The sequence below is a fragment of the Leucopleurus acutus genome (genome assembly GCF_964270905.1).
Source record: "Leucopleurus acutus genome assembly, chromosome: 1".
NCBI lineage: Eukaryota > Metazoa > Chordata > Mammalia > Artiodactyla > Delphinidae > Leucopleurus > Leucopleurus acutus.
Genome location: NC_139142.1, coordinates 44,858,029 through 44,877,810, shown reverse-complemented (window position 1 = coordinate 44,877,810; position 19,782 = coordinate 44,858,029). Strand labels below are relative to the sequence as shown.

Here is a 19,782-nt window from a genome sequence, read left to right as displayed (position 1 = left end):
TCCAAGTGTAAGAAAAGAATTATCATGGGAGCTGAATTTTATTGTGGTAAAATATATGTAACATAAAATTTACCGTTTTAAAGTATAAGTTCTGGGCTTCCCTTGCGGCTCAGTGGTTGAGAGTCCGCCTGCCAATGCAGGGGATGCGGGTTCGTGCCCCGGTCCGGGAAGATCCCACATGCCGCGGAGCGGCTGGGCCTGTGAGCCATGGCCGCTGAGCCTGTGCGACCGGAGCCTGTGCGACCGGAGCCTGTGCTCCGCAATGGGAGAGACCACAACAATGAGAGGCCCACGTCCCGCAAAAAAGAAGTATAAGTTCTGTGGCATTGAGTACATTCACATTCTTGCACAGTCATCACCACCAGCCATCTCAAGAACTTTTCGTCTTTCCCAACTAAAATTCTGTACCCGTTAAGCACTAATTCCCCATTCTTGCCTCTCTCTAGTTCTTGGCAAGCACCATCCTACTTTCCGTGTCTATGAATTTGACTACTCTAGGTACTTCATATAAGTGAAATCATACAATATTTGTCCTTTTGTGACTGGCTTATTTCACTTAGCATAACGGAGAAGAGAGTAATTTAAAGAGGTAGAGACCAATAGTATGAAATGCTAAATAGAATTCAAATAAGGATTAAAGGATATTATTGGTAGAATGTGGCATTTGGGACACTAGGGACCTGAGTAAAATCTTTCATGGATATAATGGAAGAGAGAAAAATCAGGTTGCAATTAGTTGAGAAATGATTGGTAGGAAAGGAAGTACAGACTGTTCTTTGGTCAATATAAAAAGGAAATGGGTGTGGGGGGCTAGGGATTACAGTGGTGGGAAGGGTTTTATTTTTTAAGATGATAAGGGATTTGACCATGCCTATAAGCTGAGTAGGGCTAGGAGTGGCTGAGAAATGGGATATAAAAGAAGGAGCAAGTACTAGAAGTCCTGATGAAGTTAAAGAGCATATGTGGCAGAGTAAGAAAGCTAGAATAAGTGAGAGAATTGTATATCAGAGTTTAAAATTTTGGTGGTAAAGCATTTTAGGAAGTATTCATTAATAATTGAATCTTTTCTGGTGTGTTCATTGTTTGCTATGATGATTTTTCATTTATTTTTAATAAAGATGATCAGGATAAAAAGGTGGAACCTCTTATGGCACCGTCAAAAAAGCAAGAACCATTACCCCTGCATCAAGAGACTAAACAAGAAGGTGGATCAGGAAAGAAGAAGGTTTCATCAAAGAAGCAAAAGACTGAAAATGGTGAAATGTGTAGATATGTATTTTATAAATACTAATTCTAGAGAAGTCCACTAGGACAAGGAACCTAGAGACCTCACATGCTCTTTAACTTCCAGCTTAATATGTACCATAACAGCTTTAAAACTAATACAAGCCCATGGTGCTTTGACAGATGGTTAGGGTATAAGTTTGTGGTGAAGACCTTTATATGAAATTTATAAAAGGACAGAAGCATTTATAAATATTCTTATTCTTAACTGAGTTTTGAAAATAATGTTAATAGCATACAAACTCTATAGAAGAAAAGTATTCCTGAAATACTTGTACTTTTTAATATCACATAAAGATTATGCTTGAGAACATTAGTTAAATTTATCATTACCCTACATTCCTAACTATTTATTAAACATAATTTGCATGTGTGTATGAGAAGCATCCAGTTAAAAGTGATGGAGCAATTTTTATCTGTTCCGAATTGTCCACAGAAGACTTAGCTATGAAATTTACGTAGATAAAACAGTGATTTTTATAATATTGGGCTGTGATATCAACTAGTGCTAGAAAATAGTAAAATTGGCAAGGGAAAAGATGAAATTCTGTTATTTGCATTGAAATTATGATATATCAAGCAATCAGGTATAGAAAAATATTATCACAAAATATTTGTTAATATTAAATATTTATTATACATTTTAAATGAAAGAACTGTATGTGCCCCAGAGTTTTTTTTTTTTTTTAAGGTAGGGATATAGAGAGACTTCCATATGGGTGTGGAAGTTTGTGTCTCTAACCAACAGATATCAGACTTCAGTATTCAAACTTTTCCCATTAAAATTAGGAACAAAGTAAGAAGCCTTCCTTCCTCCACTTTTAATGTGGTTCTGGAAGTTTTAACTAGTGTAGTAAGATGTACCATATAAGTTAGAGGCATAACTATTAGAAATGAGAAGATATCTGCAAGGAGCAGTGACTAATTTTGTATCTAGCAAGGAAAAAAACTCAGGAATTAACCAATTGGAATAAGAAGTCAGTAAAGTACCAACATACATTAAAAATTAATAGTTTTCCTTGAGCACTAATTAAATGTGAATGGATTCTTAGTTAAATCAGGAGAAACATGAGAACTAACTAAAATGTATAGGGATGTATAAGAAGAAATTTTCAGATACTATTAGAGGAGATGTGTGATACAAATGATATGCTATAAAATAATATTGAACTGGTATTTCTTAATTAGAAGAGTGTTTTGAGTTGTTAAATGATAAAATAGGAATTTAAAGCCAAATTGAGCTGGTATTAGAGATTTGAAAATAACTGCATTTATCATTAAACTTAATTGTGCTTACATGTTATTTAATTACTCTGTTATAAAAAATGCTGAGTAATTATGATTTTGTTGAACTTAAATTACAGTCTTGGTAGATGAACCCCTTATTCATGCAACAACTTATATTCCTTTGATGGATAATGCTGATTCAAATCCTGTGGTGGATAAGAGAGAGGTTATTGATCTGATTAAACCTGACCAAGTAGAAGGAATTCAGAAAACAGGGGCTAAAAAACTGAAGATTGAAGCTGATAAAGGTAATATACAGAATGTGACAATCTTTTGTATTGAAAAAAACACATTTTTGAGTTCTGATGGAGTGAGTGTGTTTTCTCGTAGAAGCAATGAATTGCAGAAGACTAATAGAATCTTTGTAATAAAAGATTTATTGGTAGTTTTCTAATCCACCTTCTCAGTTTTGTAGAGCTGGACATTAGACTTTGACTTGCCTAAGGTTTCATAGCTGTTTTGCTGTCGGGTGATCTGTTCCCTTCTATTATTGTCTCTCAGAGTTTTCTATGCTAATTCACAACGGCCTTATTATTATTATTACTATTATTATTATTATTGTTATTATTTTGGCCGAGTCACATGGTTTGCGGGATCTTAGTTCCCCAACCAGGGGTTGAACCGGGGCCCATGGCAGTGAAAGTGCTGAGTCCTAGCCACTGGACCACCAGGGAACTCCATATTATTTTTTTAATAGTTTTTTTTTTTTTAAACAGCACTTTTTGGTTCATAGCAAAATTGAGTGGAAAGTACAGAGTTTCCATATACCCCTTGTTCTCATACATGCACACAACTGCCTTTTTAAACTTATAATGTAGCTGAAGTATTAAAAGCTCTGGGCACCTTTGGGTGTAATGGGTGGCAGTTGCTTTTAATGAGAGGCCACTGTTGCCTAATATAAGAGCCCTAGGGGAATCGAAGTGGGTGAGTCAGGAGATGTTTGGCACATGGATTTTTAAAATGTTAGGATTGCTGTATATACTTGATGTTTGTAAAATCAGACTTCCTTTTTGTAATTGTCTTCGAGCTTATTTTCTCATCTGTAAAATTTGGCTCATAAGTCCTAAGTATTACAGTTAAATGACAGTATTTGTGAACATACTTAGTATAGATACTACCATATATTAGACATTTGCATTTTTTTTTTTTTAAAGTAAGGGTATACTGGCACTTTAATATTCTGCAGTTTGGATACAAACCACTATGTACATAGAATGGATAAACAACAAGGTTCTACTGTATAGCCCAGGGAACTATATTCAGTATCCCATGATAAACCATAATGGAAAAGAATCTAAGAAATAATGTACATATATATATGTATAACTGAATCACTTTGCTGTACAGCAGAAATTAACACATTGTAAATAAACTATATTTCCAGTTAAGAAAACATAAATATTCTGCAGGTTGAGCAAATTTTTATTTAATGTAATTATTCCATATTATATTAAAAATGATAAACACTTTTTCTCTGTGGACTAGAGCATTAATTGTTGTTTGACCTGAAATGTAAATCTGTTTTCTCTTGGTTACTGACGTTCTGGGTCAAGAATTCTTGGTGCTTTACCTTTGCTGAAGTTGTTACTTATATCTTTTAAATGTTAACTTTTTTTTTTAAAGAGAATGCTGAAGTAAAATTTAAAGATTTTCTTCTGTCCTTGAAGACTATGATGTTTTCTGAAGATGAGGCCCTTTGTGTTGTAGACCTCCTAAAGGAAAAGTCTGGTGTGATACAGGATGCTTTAAAGAAGGTAAGCATATTTTAGATTATGAGCCTATTTGAGGGCAGTGATTAGAAGTTCACCAAGCAAGACTTCTGCTAGAGCAATAAGTTATAACCTACTCCCATCCTTCATACCCCGAAAGCACTTAGTGACATTTAAAAGTTCTGGAATGCCTTCGGAAGTTATTTCGTATATCCATACTAATCAATATACTTATTTAGTTCAGTCAGGTGTCCGAATCATCTGAGGTTTTGACAAAAACTAATTGCTTATAATAAGTAAGAAGATTTATATAACTTTAAAGTCATTTGGCACTTGGCTAAGTTGTACCTTGCTTTCCTGTGAATGTAAGTGCTGAAGGCAAGGTCGGGTGATTTCTGGATAACATATGGAATGTTTTTGTGACTGAAGATAGCACCATTCAAAGCACCTGGGCATCTTTTTCGTGTGTGTGTGTGTGTGTGTGTGTGTGTGTGTGTGTGTGTGTGTGTATGTATAGAATACTACTGTTCTAAAGTAAATGCTTTGAATGATAGAATCATTGCTATGACTGACTAAAATTTGAAAAAAACAAAGCCATGAAGCTAATATTTAATTTCTCATTATATTACACTCACTATATTATCAGGTCTACTAACTATCTCATATTGGGAAATGTGACAAGTTTTTAAGTGTTACTTTGTGTGAGATAAGATGACATGGTATCCGGTGTTCAATATTAGATTGTGGACGTGACCATTCTTATTTTAAACACACATACACACACACTCCTAACACACTTTTCTGCCTTTAAACCTTTAGTGGCTTCCATTTATTCTTTTTTTTCCCCATCTTTATTGGAGTAATTGCTTTATGATGTGTTTCTGCTGTACAATAAAGTGAATCAGCTATATGTATACGTATATCCCCATATCCCCTCCCTCTTGAACCTCCCTCCCACCCTCCCTATGCCACCCCTCTAGGTGGTCACAAAGCGCAGAGCTGAACTCCCTGTGTGATGCAGCTGCTTCCCACTAGCTATCTGTTTTACATTTGGTAGTGTGTATATGTCCATGCTACTCTCTCACTTCGTCCCGGCTTAACCTTCCCCCTCCCCATGTCCTCAAGTCCATTCTCTACGTCTACATCTTTATTCCTGTTCTACCTCTAGGTTCATCAGAACCATTTTTTTTTTTTAGATTCCATATATATGTGTTAGCATACAGTATTTGTTTTTCTCTTTCTAACTTATGTCACTCTGTATGACAGACTCTGGGTCCATCCATCTCTACAAATAACTCAGTTTCATTTCTTTTTATGGCTGAGTAATATTCCATTGTATGTATGTGCCACATCTTTATCCATTCATCTGTTGATGGACACTTAGGTTGCTTCCATGTCCTGGCTATTGCAAATAGTGCTGCAGTAAACATTGTGATACATGACTCTTTTTGAATTATGGTTTTCTCAGGGTATATGCCCAGTAGTGGGATTGCTGGGTCGTATGGTAGTTCTATTTTTAGTTTTTTAAGGAACCTCCATACTGTTCTCCATAGTGGCTGTATCAGTTTACATTCCCAGCAACAGTACAAGAGGGTTCCCTTTTCTCCACACCCTCTCCAGCATTTACTGTCTGTAGATTTTTTGATGATGGCCATTCTGACCAGTGTGAGGTGATACCTCATTGTAGTTTTGATTTGCATTTCTGTAATGATTAGTGATGTTGAGCATCTTTTCATGTATTTGTTGGCAATCTGTATGTCTTCTCTGGAGAAATGTCTATTTAGGTCTTCCGTCCATTTATGGATTGGGGTGTTTGTTTTTTTGATATTGAGCTGCATGAGCTGCTTGGAAATTTTGGAGATTAATCCTTTGTCAGTTGCTTCATTTGCAAATATTTCCTCCCATTCTGAGGGTTGTCTTTTGGCCTTGTTTATGGTTTCCTTTGCTGTGCAAAAGCTTTGAAGTTTCATTAGGTCCCATTTGTTTATTTTTATTTCCAATTCTCCAGGAGGTGGGTCAAAAAGGATCTTGCTGTGATTTATGTCATAGAGTGTTCTGCCTATGTTTTCCTCTTAAGAGTTTGATAGTGTCTAGCCTTACATTTAGGTCTTTAATCCATTTTGAGTTTATTTTTGTGTATGATGTTAGGAAGTGTTCTGATTTCATTCTTTTATATGTAGCTATCCAGTTTTCCCAGCACCACTTATTGAAGAGGCTGGATTTTCTCCATTGTATATTCTTGCCTCCTTTGTTAAAGATAAGGTGATCATATGTGTGTGGGTTTATCTCTGGGCTTTCTATCCTGTTCCATTAATCTATATTTCTGCTTTTGTGCCAATACCATACTGTCTTGATTACTGTAGCTTTGTAATATAGTCTGAGGTCAGGGAGCCTGATTCCTCCAGCTCTGTTTTTCCTTCTCAAGATTACTTTGGCTATTTGGGGTCTTTTGTGTTTCCACATGAATTGTAAAATTTTTTATTCTAGTTCTGTGAAAGATGCCATTGGTAATTTGATAAGGATTGCACTGAGTCTGTAGATTACTTTGGGCGGTATAGTCATTTTCACAATGTTGATTCTTCCAATCCAAGAACATGGTCTATGTTTCCATCTGTTTGTATCGTCTTTGATTTCTTTCATCAGTGTCTCCCCCCCCCCCCCGTCAGTTTCTTATAGTTTTCTGCATACATGTCTTTTGCCTCCTTAGGTAGGTTTATTCCTAGGTATTTATTGTTTTTGTTGCAGTGGTAAATGGGAGTGTTCCCTTAATTTCTCTTGCTGATTTTTTGTTGTTAGTGTATAGGAATGCAAGAGATTTCTGTGCATCAATTTTGTATCCTGCTACTTTACCAGATTCATTGATTAGCTCTAGTAGTTTTCTGGTGGCATCTTTAGGATTATCTATATATAGTATCATATCATCTGCAAACAGTGACAGCTTTACTTCTTCTTTTCCAGTTTGGATTCCTTTCATTTCTTTTACTTCTCTGATTGCTGTGGCTAAAACTTCCAAAACTATGTTGAATAATAGTGGTGAGAGTGGGCACACTTGCCTTGTTCCTGATCTTAGAGGAAATGCTCTCAGTTTTTCACTGTTGAGAATGATGTTGGTTGTGGGTTAGTCATATATGGCTTTTATTATGTTGAGGTAGGTTCTCTCTATGCCCACTTTATGGAGAGTTTTTATCGTAAGTGGGTGTTGAAATTTGTCATAAGCTTATTCTGCATCTGTTGAGATTATCATATGGTTTTTATCCTTCACTTTGTTAATATGGTGTATCACATTGATTGATTTGCATATATTGAAGAATCCTTGCATTCCTGAGATAAACCCCACTTGATCATGGTGTATGATCCTTTTAATGTGCTCTTGGATTCTGTTTGCTAGTATTTTGTTGAGGATTTTTGCATCTATGATCATCAGAGATATTGGCCTGTAATTTTCTTTTTTTGTGACATCTTTGTCTGGTTTTGGTATCAGGGTGATGGTGGCCTTGTAGAATGAATTCGGGAGTGTTCCTCCCTCTGCTGTATTTTGGAAGAGTTTGAGAAGGATAGGTGTTAGCTTTCTTCTCTACATGTTTGATAGAATTCACCCGTGAAGCCGTCTGGCCCTTTTGTTTGTTGGAAGATTTTTAATCACAGGTTCAATTTCATTACTTGTGACTGGTCTGCTCATATTTTCTGTTTCTTCCTCGTTCAATCTTGGAAGGTTGTACTTTTCTAAGAATTTGTCCATTTCTTTCAGGTTGTCCGTTTTATTGGCATATAGTTGCTTATAGTAGTCTCTCATGATCTTTTGTATTTCTGCAGTGTCAGTTGTTTTTTCTCCTTTTTCATTTCTAATTCTATGGATTTGCATCTTCTCCCTTTTTTTCCTGATGAGTCTGGCTCATGGTATCAATTTTGTTTATTTTCTCAAAGAGCCAGCTTTTAGTTTTATTGATCTTTTCTATTGTTTCCTTCATTTCTTTTTCATTTGTTTCTGATCTGATCTTTATGATTTCTTTCCTTCTGATAACTTTGGGTTTTTTTTGTTCTTCTTTCTCTCATTGCTTTAGGTGTAAGGTCAGGTTGTTTGAGATGTTTCTTGTTTCTTGAGGTAGGCTTATATTGCTATAAACTTCCCTCTTAGAACTGCTTTTGCTGCATCCCATAGGTTTTGGGTCTTCGTATTTTCACTGTCACTTGTCTATAGGTATTTTTTGATTTCCTCTTTGATTTCTTCAGTGATCTGTTGGTTGTTTAGTAGTGTATAGTTTAGCCTCCATGTGTTTGTATTTTTTTACAGTTTTTTCCCCTGTAATTGATATCTAGTCTCATAGTGTTGTGGTCAGAAAAGATGGTTGATGCTATTTCAGTTTTCTTAAATTTATTGAGGCTTGATTTTTGACCCAAAATGTGATTTATCCTGGAAAATGTTGCTTGTGCACTTGAGAAGAAAGTGTATTTTGTTGTTTATGGATAGAATGTCCTATAAATATCAAATTATTAAGTCCATCTGGTCTAATGTGTCATTTAAAGCTTGTGTTTCCTTCTTTATTTTCTGTTTGGATGATCTGTCCATTGGTGTAAGTGGGGTGTTAAAGTCCCCTACTATTATTGTGTTACTGTTGATTTCTCCTTTTATGTCTGTTAGCATTTGCTTTATGTACTGAGGTGCTCCTGTGTTGGATGTATAGATATTTCTAATTGTTATATTTTCTTCTTGGATTGATTCCTTGATCATTATATAGTGTCCTTCCTTGTCTCTTATAATAGTCTTTATTTTAAAGTCGGAAGTCTGATTTGTCTGATGTGAGTATTGCCTCTCCAGTTTTCTTTTGATTTCCATTTCCATGGAATGTCTTCTTCCATTCCATCACTTTCGGTGTGTATTGTCCCTAGGTCTGAAGGGGTCTCTTGTAGACAGTGTATTATATGGGTCTTGTTTTTGTATCCATTCAGCCAGTCAGTGTCTTTTTCTTTATTTTAATGATTGCTTGTTTGCTTCATTGCTTGCTAGCTTGTTTGCTTATTTATTTATTTATGACTGTGTTGGGTCTTCATTGCTGTGCGTGGCTTTCTCTAGTTGCGTTGAGTGGGGGCTACTCTTCGTTGCGATGTGTGGGCTTCTCATTGCGGTGGCTGCTCTTGTTGTGGAGTGTGGGCTCTAGAGCACAGGCTCAGTAGTTGTGGTGCCTGGGGTTAGTTGCTCCGCGGCATGTGGGATCTTCCTGGACCAGGGATTGAACCCCTGTCCCGTGCATTTGGCAGATGGACTTTTAACCACTGTGCCACCAGGGAAGTCCCCAGTCTGTGTCTTTCGTTTGGGGCATTTAATCCATTACATTTAAGGTAATTATTGATATGTATGTTCCTATTACCATTTCCTTAATTGTTTGGGTTTGTTATTGTAGGTCTTTTCCTTCTCTTGTGTTTCCTGCCTAGAGAAGTTCCTTTAGCATTTATTGTAAAGCTGGTTTGGTGGTGCTGAATTCTCTTAACTTTTGCTTGTCTCTAAAGCTTTTGGTTTGTCCATTGAATCTGAATGAGACCCTTGCTGAGTTGAGTAATCTTGGTTGTAGGTTTTTCCCTTTCATCACTTTAAATATATCTTGCCACTCCCTTCTGGCCTGTGGAATTTCTGCTGCAAGATCAGCTGTTAACCTAATTGGGGATTCCCTTGTATGTTATTTGTTGCTTTTCCCTTGCTGCTTTTAATACTTTTTCTTTGTGTTTAAATTTTGTTAGTTTGATTAATATGTGTCTCAGCATGTTTCTCCTTGGGTTTCTCCTGTATGGGACTCTCTGTGCTTCCTGGACTTGATTTACTATTTCCTTTTCCGTGTTGGGGAAGTTTTTGACTATAATCTCTTCAAATATTTTCTCAGATCCTTTCTTTTTTTCTTCTTTTTCTGGGACACCTACAATTCGAACATTGTTGTGCTTAATGTTGTCCCAATGGTCTCTGAGACCGTCCTCCATTACTTTCATTCTTTTTTCTTTTTCTGTTCTGCGGCAGTTATTTTCACCATTCTATCTTCCAGCTCACTTATCCAATTTTGTGCCTCAGTTATTCTGCTATTGATTCCTTCTGGAATATTTTTAATTTCAGTTATTGTGTTGTTCCTTACTGTTTGTTTGCTCTTTAGCTCTTCTAGTTCATTGTTAAACGTTTCTTGTATTTTCTCTTGTTTCTGAGATTTTGCATCATCTTTACTATTACTATTCTGAATTCTTTTTCAGGTGGTTTACCAATTTCCTCTTCATTTATTTGTTCTTGTGGGTTTTTATCTTGCTCTTTTGCCTGCAAGATATTTCTCTGTCTTCTCCTTTTGTCTGGTTTATGGTATTTGAGGTCTCCTCCTTTCCCTAGGCTGCAGGGTCGTAGTTCCTCTTGCTTCTGTTCTCTGCTCCTGGTGGTGAGGTTGGTCTAGTGGCTTGTGTAGGCTTCCTGATGGGAGGGACTTGTGCCTGCGTTCTTGTAGGTGGAGCTGAGTCAGGTGGTATGTTTTGGGGTGTCTTTGAGCTTAGTATGGCTTTAGGTAGTTTGTGTGCTGGTGGGTGGGTTTGTGTTCCTGTCTTGTTTGTTGTTTGGTGAGAGGCATCCATCGCTGGGAGCTGCTGGCAGTTGGGTGGAGCCGGGTCTTGGATTCAGTTAGAGGCCTCTGTGAGAGCTCTTGGTGATCAATCTTCCCTGGGGCCAGGAATTCTTTAGTGGTAGTATCCTGGACTCCGTGCTCCTACCGCAGAGCCTCAGGCCCGACTTCCAATCTGGGAACCAAGACACCGCAAGTTGCTCATCCCTCAATAAAGGGGATTAAAAAAAAAACAAAAAAGAAAAGACTAATAAAACCATAGAAAAATGGTAAAAAGTAAAATCAAACAAACAAAAACAGAAACAAGGAAGCATACATACACACAAAAGAAACAAACAGAACCATATGAAACAAAAACAAGGGAACAACCAGACAAACAGAACAACTCAAAAACGAAATCAAACAATTAGAATCAAAACTAATAAAAACAGAAAACCTAATAACAAAACCAAAGCAGTGTGCCAACTGAAGAATAAAGTAAGGAAACAGAACAAACTGATAAAAATGAATTAAAAAATTAAATAAAATAGAAAGGGAAAAAACACAGGATAACAGAAAAGTAAAGTAGAAATGGAAATATAAAAAAAATATTAAAGAAAAAGAAGAAGAAAAAAATACGGGAAAAGAACACAGAAAAACAGAAAAGCAAAGTAAAAATAGAAGTTTATAAAAAAATAAAATAAAAAAAATATGTTATAGAACATGAAGATCTCAAAAGACTAAAGAAAAAAACCCTCAAACAACAACAAACAAAAAAAAGAAAGAAAAGAAACCCAACAACAAAAAAGCCAGAATGAATCAAAACATAATAAAATTAATAGTAATAATTATGTTTCCCTGGGGTCTCAGCTGAAAGTGTCTTTGCGCACACCGTGAGCCATAGCCCACCTCTGCTTCCCCAAGAGGCCCTCCTCTGCCTCTGGGCTGGTCTCTGGACCTGTTGTGGGCCCTGTGAAGACCACTCAGACTCTGATCTGAGCCAGTTCTTGTGTGTGCTTGTCCCCAACGTCCACAGCTGCCAGAGCTAGACCATTTTCATTTGTGAGAACACTCATTGTCTACTCAGATATTCCATGGACGCAGGGTCTACCTAGCTGATCACGGGGATTTAATCTGCAGCTTGTACAGCTGATGGAAAGTTTTCGATCTTCTTCCTTAGTTGCCCCATCCCTGGGGTTCAGCTTTGGTTTTATCCCCACCTCTGTGTGTGGTCCACCCACAGAGTCTGGTCCTGAGGCCGCCGTGGAGATCTTGGGTCTGCTCCAGTGAGGACAGAGTGCAGAGGTGGTATGACTGCTTGGATCGCGGGAGCCTTGGTGGTGCCAAATGCACAGGGGAGCCGTCAGCCACAGGCACAAGAGGTATGGCCCTAGTGAGGGCCTTTTCTGGCACCCAGTGTATGGTGCGTCAGGGCCAGCCCTGGCTGGGCTTTTTCTGGCGCCGAGCAGCAGGTGCGCTAGGGCCATCCCTGAGGGGGCTTTTTTTTATTGCTAATTGGCAGGTGCTGGCATGAGGGGAGAGAGAGGCTGCAAGGGTGGCTTGTCCCCCTGCGTGTTACTCAGCAATAGTGCCCTCCTTCCATGGCAGTCCCGTCTTCCTCTGTAGGTATTCCCTGCTGCGGATTTCCTCCCTCCCGTCCCCTCAGTCCATCTCCCCACAGCCAACAACAGTTCTTGCTCTGGGCCTGTTCTCCAGTCCCCGTGCTCCAGCTCCCAGCCCCCTTGCACACCTGTGAACACATGTCCCAGTCCAGGGTATGTAGGGCCATGGTACGGACCGTCTGTGTATTTCTCACTGTGTCCCATCTGCCACCGATTGGCCGCTTCACCCTCTTCCAACAGCCTCAAATGCTTTCTTCTGTCCCAGTCGATTTCTCTGTTGGAGAGGAGGTTTCCCCGAATTTGGGACTCTCTCCTCTGCTTCTGCCTCCCCCCTGCTCCCCGGGGTGCAGGTCCCATCCAGCTTCCTCTCCTCCTCCTCCTCCCTTCTTTTTGCCATCCTACCCAGTTATGCAGGGATCTTTATAGTCCTGTCTGGTGTTCAAGGTCTTCTGCTAGTCTTCAGCTGGTGTTCTGTGAGAATTGTTGCATCTATAGATGTATTCCTGATGCATCTGTGGAGAAAGATGAACTCCACGTCCTCCTACTTCTCCACCATCTTTTTTTTTTAAAATATGTATATATTTATTTGGTTGCACTGGATCTTAGTTGTGGCACACGGGGTCTTCATCGTGGCCTGCGAACTCTTAGTTGCAGCATGCATGTGGGATCTAGTTCCCGGACCAGGGATCAAACCTGGGCCCCCTGCACTGGGAGCCCAGAGCCCCAGCCACTGGACCACCAGGGAAGTCCCTTCTCCACCATCTTGAATCCTCTCCCATTTATTAAAGACCGTCCTAGTCCAAACCATCACTTCTCATTTGATTACCTTCAGTATTCTCCTAGTTGATGTTTCTGCATTCCCTTGTAGCCTTCTAGTCTATTTTTTCTACACAACTGCAAGGCAGCCTTTAAGAGGTAAATCACTGCTTTAAAAACCCTTTGGTGCCTTTCTCTTTGCACTTAAAGCAAAATCCAGATTCCTTTTAAGGCCTATGTCTGTCTCTCTCTATAACCTGATCTCATGGCATTTTCCTCATCCCCTCATTAAAGAAAACCAAATATTCTCTTCTGTCTGGACTGTCCGAAAACCCCCAAGCCCCTACCTCCTAACTTCTTTCCTTGGTTATTTCCTCCATCAGGTTTCCATTTAAATATCATTTCCTCATATAAGGCTAATCTGAATTCCTAGTCTAAATTATTCTCTTCTCTCTTTCTCATAACCATCTGAATTTTTTTTGTCATATAGCATTTATCATGGCGTATGTCTGTGCATACATCCAGGTATCTATTGACAACGTGTTTTACAAATCTGTGGCATTTTACAATGCAGTATGCTTGTTGGACAGTCTCCGTGTGGTGCCAGCAGTGGCTCAGAGTAAACAGTGTGTTCGAGGATCATCAGAGTGCGATAACTGTGTGACTTTGGATACAAAGTTAGATTATTCTCTTGCAAGGAACGTTCTTGAAGTTCTTGACTGAAGAATTTATCTTTTGATTTACTTTAATTGGGTAAGTGTATATCTTAAAAGGGTTCCTGGTTATTTGTGAGGATTGGGAAAATCTTCTTGCAGGGAAAAGCCTCCAGCTGAACTTAGTTACTACCTGTTTGAAATCACTGCTTTTTAAAATTAATTGCTTCAGGTGTTTTTCTTCTGACTAAGGATGGTGGTGGTGGTGGTTTATGGGTGCAAGAGTAGTCATTTTATTGCTTGAGACAGCTTTGAACTCTAGAGGTTGGGTGGTAAATCAGACTCCCCTTGATAGCTATATTAGGCAGGCCAAGGAGGAAGTTGGGAACTGTTAAAGATAACGTTTTGAAATAGAGTAAATATTTTGAAACCTTACAGTTTTCCCTTTTCCTTGGAACCTTTGGCTTTCAATTAAAATCTTGTTCTGTGTTTCTTATGGTGTGATTCTATTCTTATCTTCAGGGACTCAGTGCCCTTGTAGATCCACTCTTATCAGGGAAAGACTTGGTAAGTTTAATTTCTCCCTTTTCCTGTCATGGAAATTGATTCTTGCTCAGACCTTTTAATAGATTTCAAGGTCCAGGATGTAGATGAATCCCCACACCTAATAAAGACCACTTCAGAGAAAGGGGGAAGATAAATGCAGGAATATAAGCATAGATGCAGGATAGAGATAGAGGAGTTAGAGGACTTGCTGACCAATTAGATTTGGTGGCTAAAGAAGAGTCTAGAATGAATGCTTGTTTTTGCTCTGGAGTAACTGGATAGATTGTGGTGACAATGGTATTCATGAGCACTTTGCAAAGGAAGAGAGAGTAGAGGATTATGAAAATATTTAGGAAGTTGTTTTAGGCATCCTTTGGAGCATTTAAATGGATACAATTATTTCACAATTGAATATATAATTCTCTGGTGTTGAAAATATATTGCAAAGTGGGTAATTTCAGAAAGTAATCAACTATCACCAGTACATATAGTGGATATATGTTAGTCCAGAGAGGATGTGGAGAGTGGTAAGAAAGTTCAGGAATGAACCTTGAGAAGCACCAACATTTAAAGGTCAGGGAAAGCCACCACAGAGTATAGTGAGAGGAGAAACAGCAGGAGACAGTGGGATCACAGATGCTTAGGGAGGGTAGAGAGTTCAGGGGTGGCGGGAAAAATCAGCAGTGACATGCTTTAGAGCAATCAAGGAGAGTAAGGATTGAAAAAATGGATTTGATATCCTTAGTGAAAGCAGTTTCATTGGAGTACTAGACTATAAATAAGTGATGAATGAATAGGAAAGGTGACCGTATCCACTTTGAATAAGCTTAGATGGGAAGGGGAAAACAGAGTAAAAGCTAGAGGGCTTTTGCAGAGTTGGAGAGATGTTATGTTCTATGTGTATGTACACACGCCTTTGTGTTTAAGCTATAAGACACTTCTGTTGTATATTTAGAGTGTAGGTTAAGATCCTGGGCTCTAGGGTCAGATTTCCTGGATTCAAATCTGGACTCTGCCACTTTGAGCTTTGTGGCTTTAGATAAGTTATTAACCTCAGTATCTCAGTTTACCCATCTCAAAAATGGGAATGATAATAAGGTATTATCTTAGAGTTCCTAGCATAAAATAATTGCTCAAAAATGTTAACTCAGTGTGATTACTAGTAAGAAAACATTTAAAATGTATTTGAATTGTATATTAACACATATATTTGTGGAATCTAGAAAAATGGTACGGATGAACCAGTTTGCTGGGCAGGAATAGATATGCACATGTAGAAAATGGACGTGTGGACACAGTGGGGGAAGGTGTGGGTGGGATGAATTGGGAGATCAGGATTGACATAGGTACTCTACCATGTGTAAAATAGATAGCTAGTGGGAACCTGCTGTATAGCACAGGGAGCTCAGCTCAGTGCTCTGTGGTGACCTAGATGTGTGGCATGGTGGGAGCTGGGAGGGAGGTCCAAGAGGGAGGGGATATATGTATACATATAGTTGATCCACTTCACTGTACAGCAGAAACTAATATAACAGTATAAATCAACTATACCCCAATTAAAAAAAAAAGGCAAAAAAATATTTGATAGTTTTGGTTGATTATTGATTTCTTCTTGTTGGCCTTTAAATATACTTGCCTCAATTATGTGTTTTTTTTCCAACTCTTAAGTTAGTAACTATTTTGGCCCCATGTTGTATAACAGGAGGAAGTCTATTTAAAATTTTTCCTACCTTCTCTCTTCCTTCCCTCTCTACTTTTGTTAATTATAGCATTTGTTTATCAGATACTTACAATATTTAATGTTTGTTTTGTGACTATAATTTTTATGTTTGTTTCAGTCTTAATTCTGTAGCTTAATGCTGGGTTCAAAGCTTGATACCAGTTCTTTTGCCATAAGCTTCTGTATTCATCTCTTGGTTGGCTGAAATTGTTTTTTTTTTCTGGAATTGTTTCAAGAAGGGCTTATGGAACCTGTATTTCCCAAATTCTGGCAAGTTAAAATGCTGTTTTATTGTCTTTGTACTTGAATGATAGTTTGGTGGGGTATAATTTTTCTGGGTTGCACTTTCTTTCCTTGATAATTTGTCATGCTTGCTTTACCATTCTCTACATTCCTATTGCTGGATAGAAGTCTGAGACCAGCCTGAGTTTTGCATTCTTTTTTTTTTTTAAAGGCTCTGCCACGTGGCATGTGGGATCTTAGTTCCGCAACCAGGGATCAAACCCATACCCCCTGCACTGGGAACCCAGAGTCTTAACCACTGGGCCACCAGGGAAGTCCCCTGAATTTGCATTCTTTTCATGTATTTTTGTCAAAATACACTCTCACAATGAAAACATCCTTTGGGTAATCAACCAAGTTTTTATTATTTATTGGACTTTCCAGTGTCCACCCTACTGTACAAACATCAAGGGATTCAGCTTCTTTGAAGTCATGGGAATTTTGCTATAATGTGGCTTTGCATTGACTCTTCTATCAGTATTCCCTTGGGCAAAAGCATGTCTTTTCAGTCATGAGATTCAGTGTCCCTTAAAAGAATTGAAATAATGGGTATCAATTAAGCATAAGTTGGATCTTCCTTGCCTATTGTCTTTATCTTTCATATTTTTGTCCTAAAAAAAATAAAGCTTTGGTTTATTTCCTCTTATTTTTATTTACTTCTCTCCACCCTGAACTCTGTCTTCTCCTGTGTTTTCAGCAACATGTCTTTTTCTGTTTGCTACTTCTAATTGGATTGTATTTCTGAGATGGTGTTACTTTTACTTCTACTTTGGGCTTTGCCAGCTTATATTTCATCTCTTTCTGTGGTCTTATCTTTCCTCTGAATTATTTCTTGTGAGCTCTGTTCTTTGCTCTTGTTTTTCTAGAAATCGTTGCTATGTTAGACTTTCGAAAGTCATAGTGATATGTTTTTTTAATCAGTTTTTGTCCGTTCTTGACAATCTTTTTATGGTGATTTTTCTCCTGGCATTTGGTTTTTCTTATTGCTTTCCTTCCTTTTTTCTCATATCTTACATAGACCTTGTTTTATTTCTTTTTCATTAATACTCCTCTTCCAGTGAGGGGTGTTTCTCTTGGATCATCTCTGTGGCTAGGGATTGATAATGAATGGCTAAGGCGAGCTGTTCTCCTTCGGCTATGTGTGAAAATGAGTTCTTTTAGCCTTTCCTTTTTCTCATATAAGAGTTCACTACAGAGGATCTCACTGTAGAGGATCTCTCTTAACTCTTCCTTACTGATTAGCTGCTCTCTTTGAATAAAGTTTACCTGTATGATTTCTTCTTTCCTACTTCTGCTTGCTAAGACCTCCTACCAAGAAAATTCCTACCTTCTATATTTGTGCTTGTTCCTGATGTCAAATGGGGGATTGTTGGTTTTACCTTTCAGTATATTCCTGTTAACTTCAGAGAACTATGTACCCATGGCACCTCTGTAGTCTTGGGTATGTTTTGACAAGGTTGTTGAGCATCTGTTTGATCTCCACTGCTTTCGGAAGTCTTTCCTGATATTATGCTTTGACGTTACAGATGTTTGTTTTCTTTTGGTTCAGTTTGCATTTCATTTCATACCCCTCTTTTGAACTTTTAGGAGGAGAAGGGAGAGATTACTATCTTGATTTTGTGTTAAAAATGGAAGTCAATTCTTTGTAAAAATCTGTTTCTTGATTGATATGTGTCCTATGTTATGCATCAGAATATGTAATGATACAGTGATTTTTCTGAATGATATTTCACTGACCAGTGTTTGGCAGTTATTCTACTTTATATGTAATAGTGAACTCTGCATTGGCCTAAGAACACTTGATATCAGATAGTTCATCTTCATAATTTTCATTAGCTGATGTTTACTATTAACTAATTTTGTATTGATTTCTCAATTGTAGTCAAATAAAGGAGAGTTGACTGCACTTGTACATCAGCTTCAAGAAAAAGACAAGTTACTTACTGCTCTGAAGGAAGATGCTGCTGCTATGAAGGATCGGTGTAAGCAGTTAACCCAGGTGAAGACATTCTTGTATTTAAGGGTTATACTTTCTAAATCAGATACAATGAAGGATTTTAGAAATTGTCCATAATTCCTGATTTATTTGTGCAGTAGATTTATACCACGTGAAAGTAATTTTCTTTTAGAATTTAGGTGGTGGTGATGGGGTCTCACTCTTTCATGTTATTATAGCCTACAGTTGAATTGTGAATTTAAAATAGCAGTACTTATAGGTATACTAATTTCTGAATAATGGAAGCCTGTGGACATTGGGAGTATGTTTCAGTTGGTTCTGACCTAGAATTATTCTATAGAAGCACAAAACTCGGTGTGATCTTGTTTAAATCCAATTTATGGGACAAATGTGAAACTCTTACATGGGTGGTTTATTCATGAAGGTTTTTGTGATATAATTTTTAATCAGTGAAGTTCTTTAAATCCCATTTACTTTGAGAGGTTTAAAAAAAAGGCCTTTAAACAAGTGTAAAAGTACAAATTTCCAGTTGTAAAATAAATAGGTCCAGGGGATGTAATGTACAGCATGGTGAATATAGTTATTAATACTGTGTTGTATATTTGAAAGTTGCTACGAGAGTAAATTTTAAATGTTCTCATAAGGAGAAAAAAAGTTTGTAACTGTGTGTGGTGATGATTTAGCAATAAATGCGAGTATTGAATCATTATATTGTATACTTGAAACTAATATAATATTCTATGTCAGTTATATTTAAAAAAATCATGTAGACTGAGAACATAATTGAAATTCTGTAGTAAATGTGGTCTCGTTTTTCCCGAAGTGCTTGTTTCTCCTTTTAGGTGTTAAATACAGTAGACTATATGAGGTTTATTTCACTGTCGTTCATGTAGCTACTTGATGACGTTATGAGAATGGCCTCATTTGAATATAAAATCTTTTCTGTGAATTTGAGGTAAATAAAAAAAAGTCAGTGGAAAACTTGGTTAGATTGATTTTTTTTTAATAAATTTATTTTATTTTTGGCTGCATTTGATTAAGATTAATCAAAGTTGTTGCTAAAATAAGTGTTTCCTTAAGATTAGAAACTTTACTGTAGTTTTCTGTAGCTATAGTTTTCTGATTATTTTAAAAATTAAAAAAAGAAACTATTTTGTGTAACTCATTGAGCTGTATACTTAAGATGTGTATACTTTTTTCCTAAATGTATTATGTACATCAGTAAAACAATTTGCAAATGTAAATGAACTCTTATGGGCAAACCGTTAGTTAAATGAAAATCTTAAAGTTTGTCAGACAGTTTCTGAGAGCAGGGAAAATGGACTGATCATACCTGCAGATAACTTTAAAGTTGCTTGGCTTTCTTGCACTTTAATAGTTAATATTTATCCTAGGAGTTCACAATA

General features: G+C 37.4%; 1 protein-coding gene across 9 annotated transcripts in view; it reads left to right on the top strand.

Annotated features, from left to right (window-relative positions):
- Nucleotides 1–19,782, top strand: part of KTN1 (kinectin 1) — a 118,714-nt gene that overhangs the window by 42,653 nt on the left and 56,279 nt on the right. For all 9 annotated transcript variants that reach the window (XM_082848356.1, XM_082848362.1, XM_082848361.1 and 6 more), the window contains 4 exons: nt 1,119–1,256; nt 2,649–2,819; nt 4,195–4,325; nt 18,302–18,418. In XM_082848356.1, coding sequence (XP_082704482.1) covers nt 1,119–1,256; nt 2,649–2,819; nt 4,195–4,325; nt 18,302–18,418 — 557 coding nt within the window. The remainder of the gene's footprint in view (nt 1–1,118; nt 1,257–2,648; nt 2,820–4,194; nt 4,326–18,301; nt 18,419–19,782) is intronic.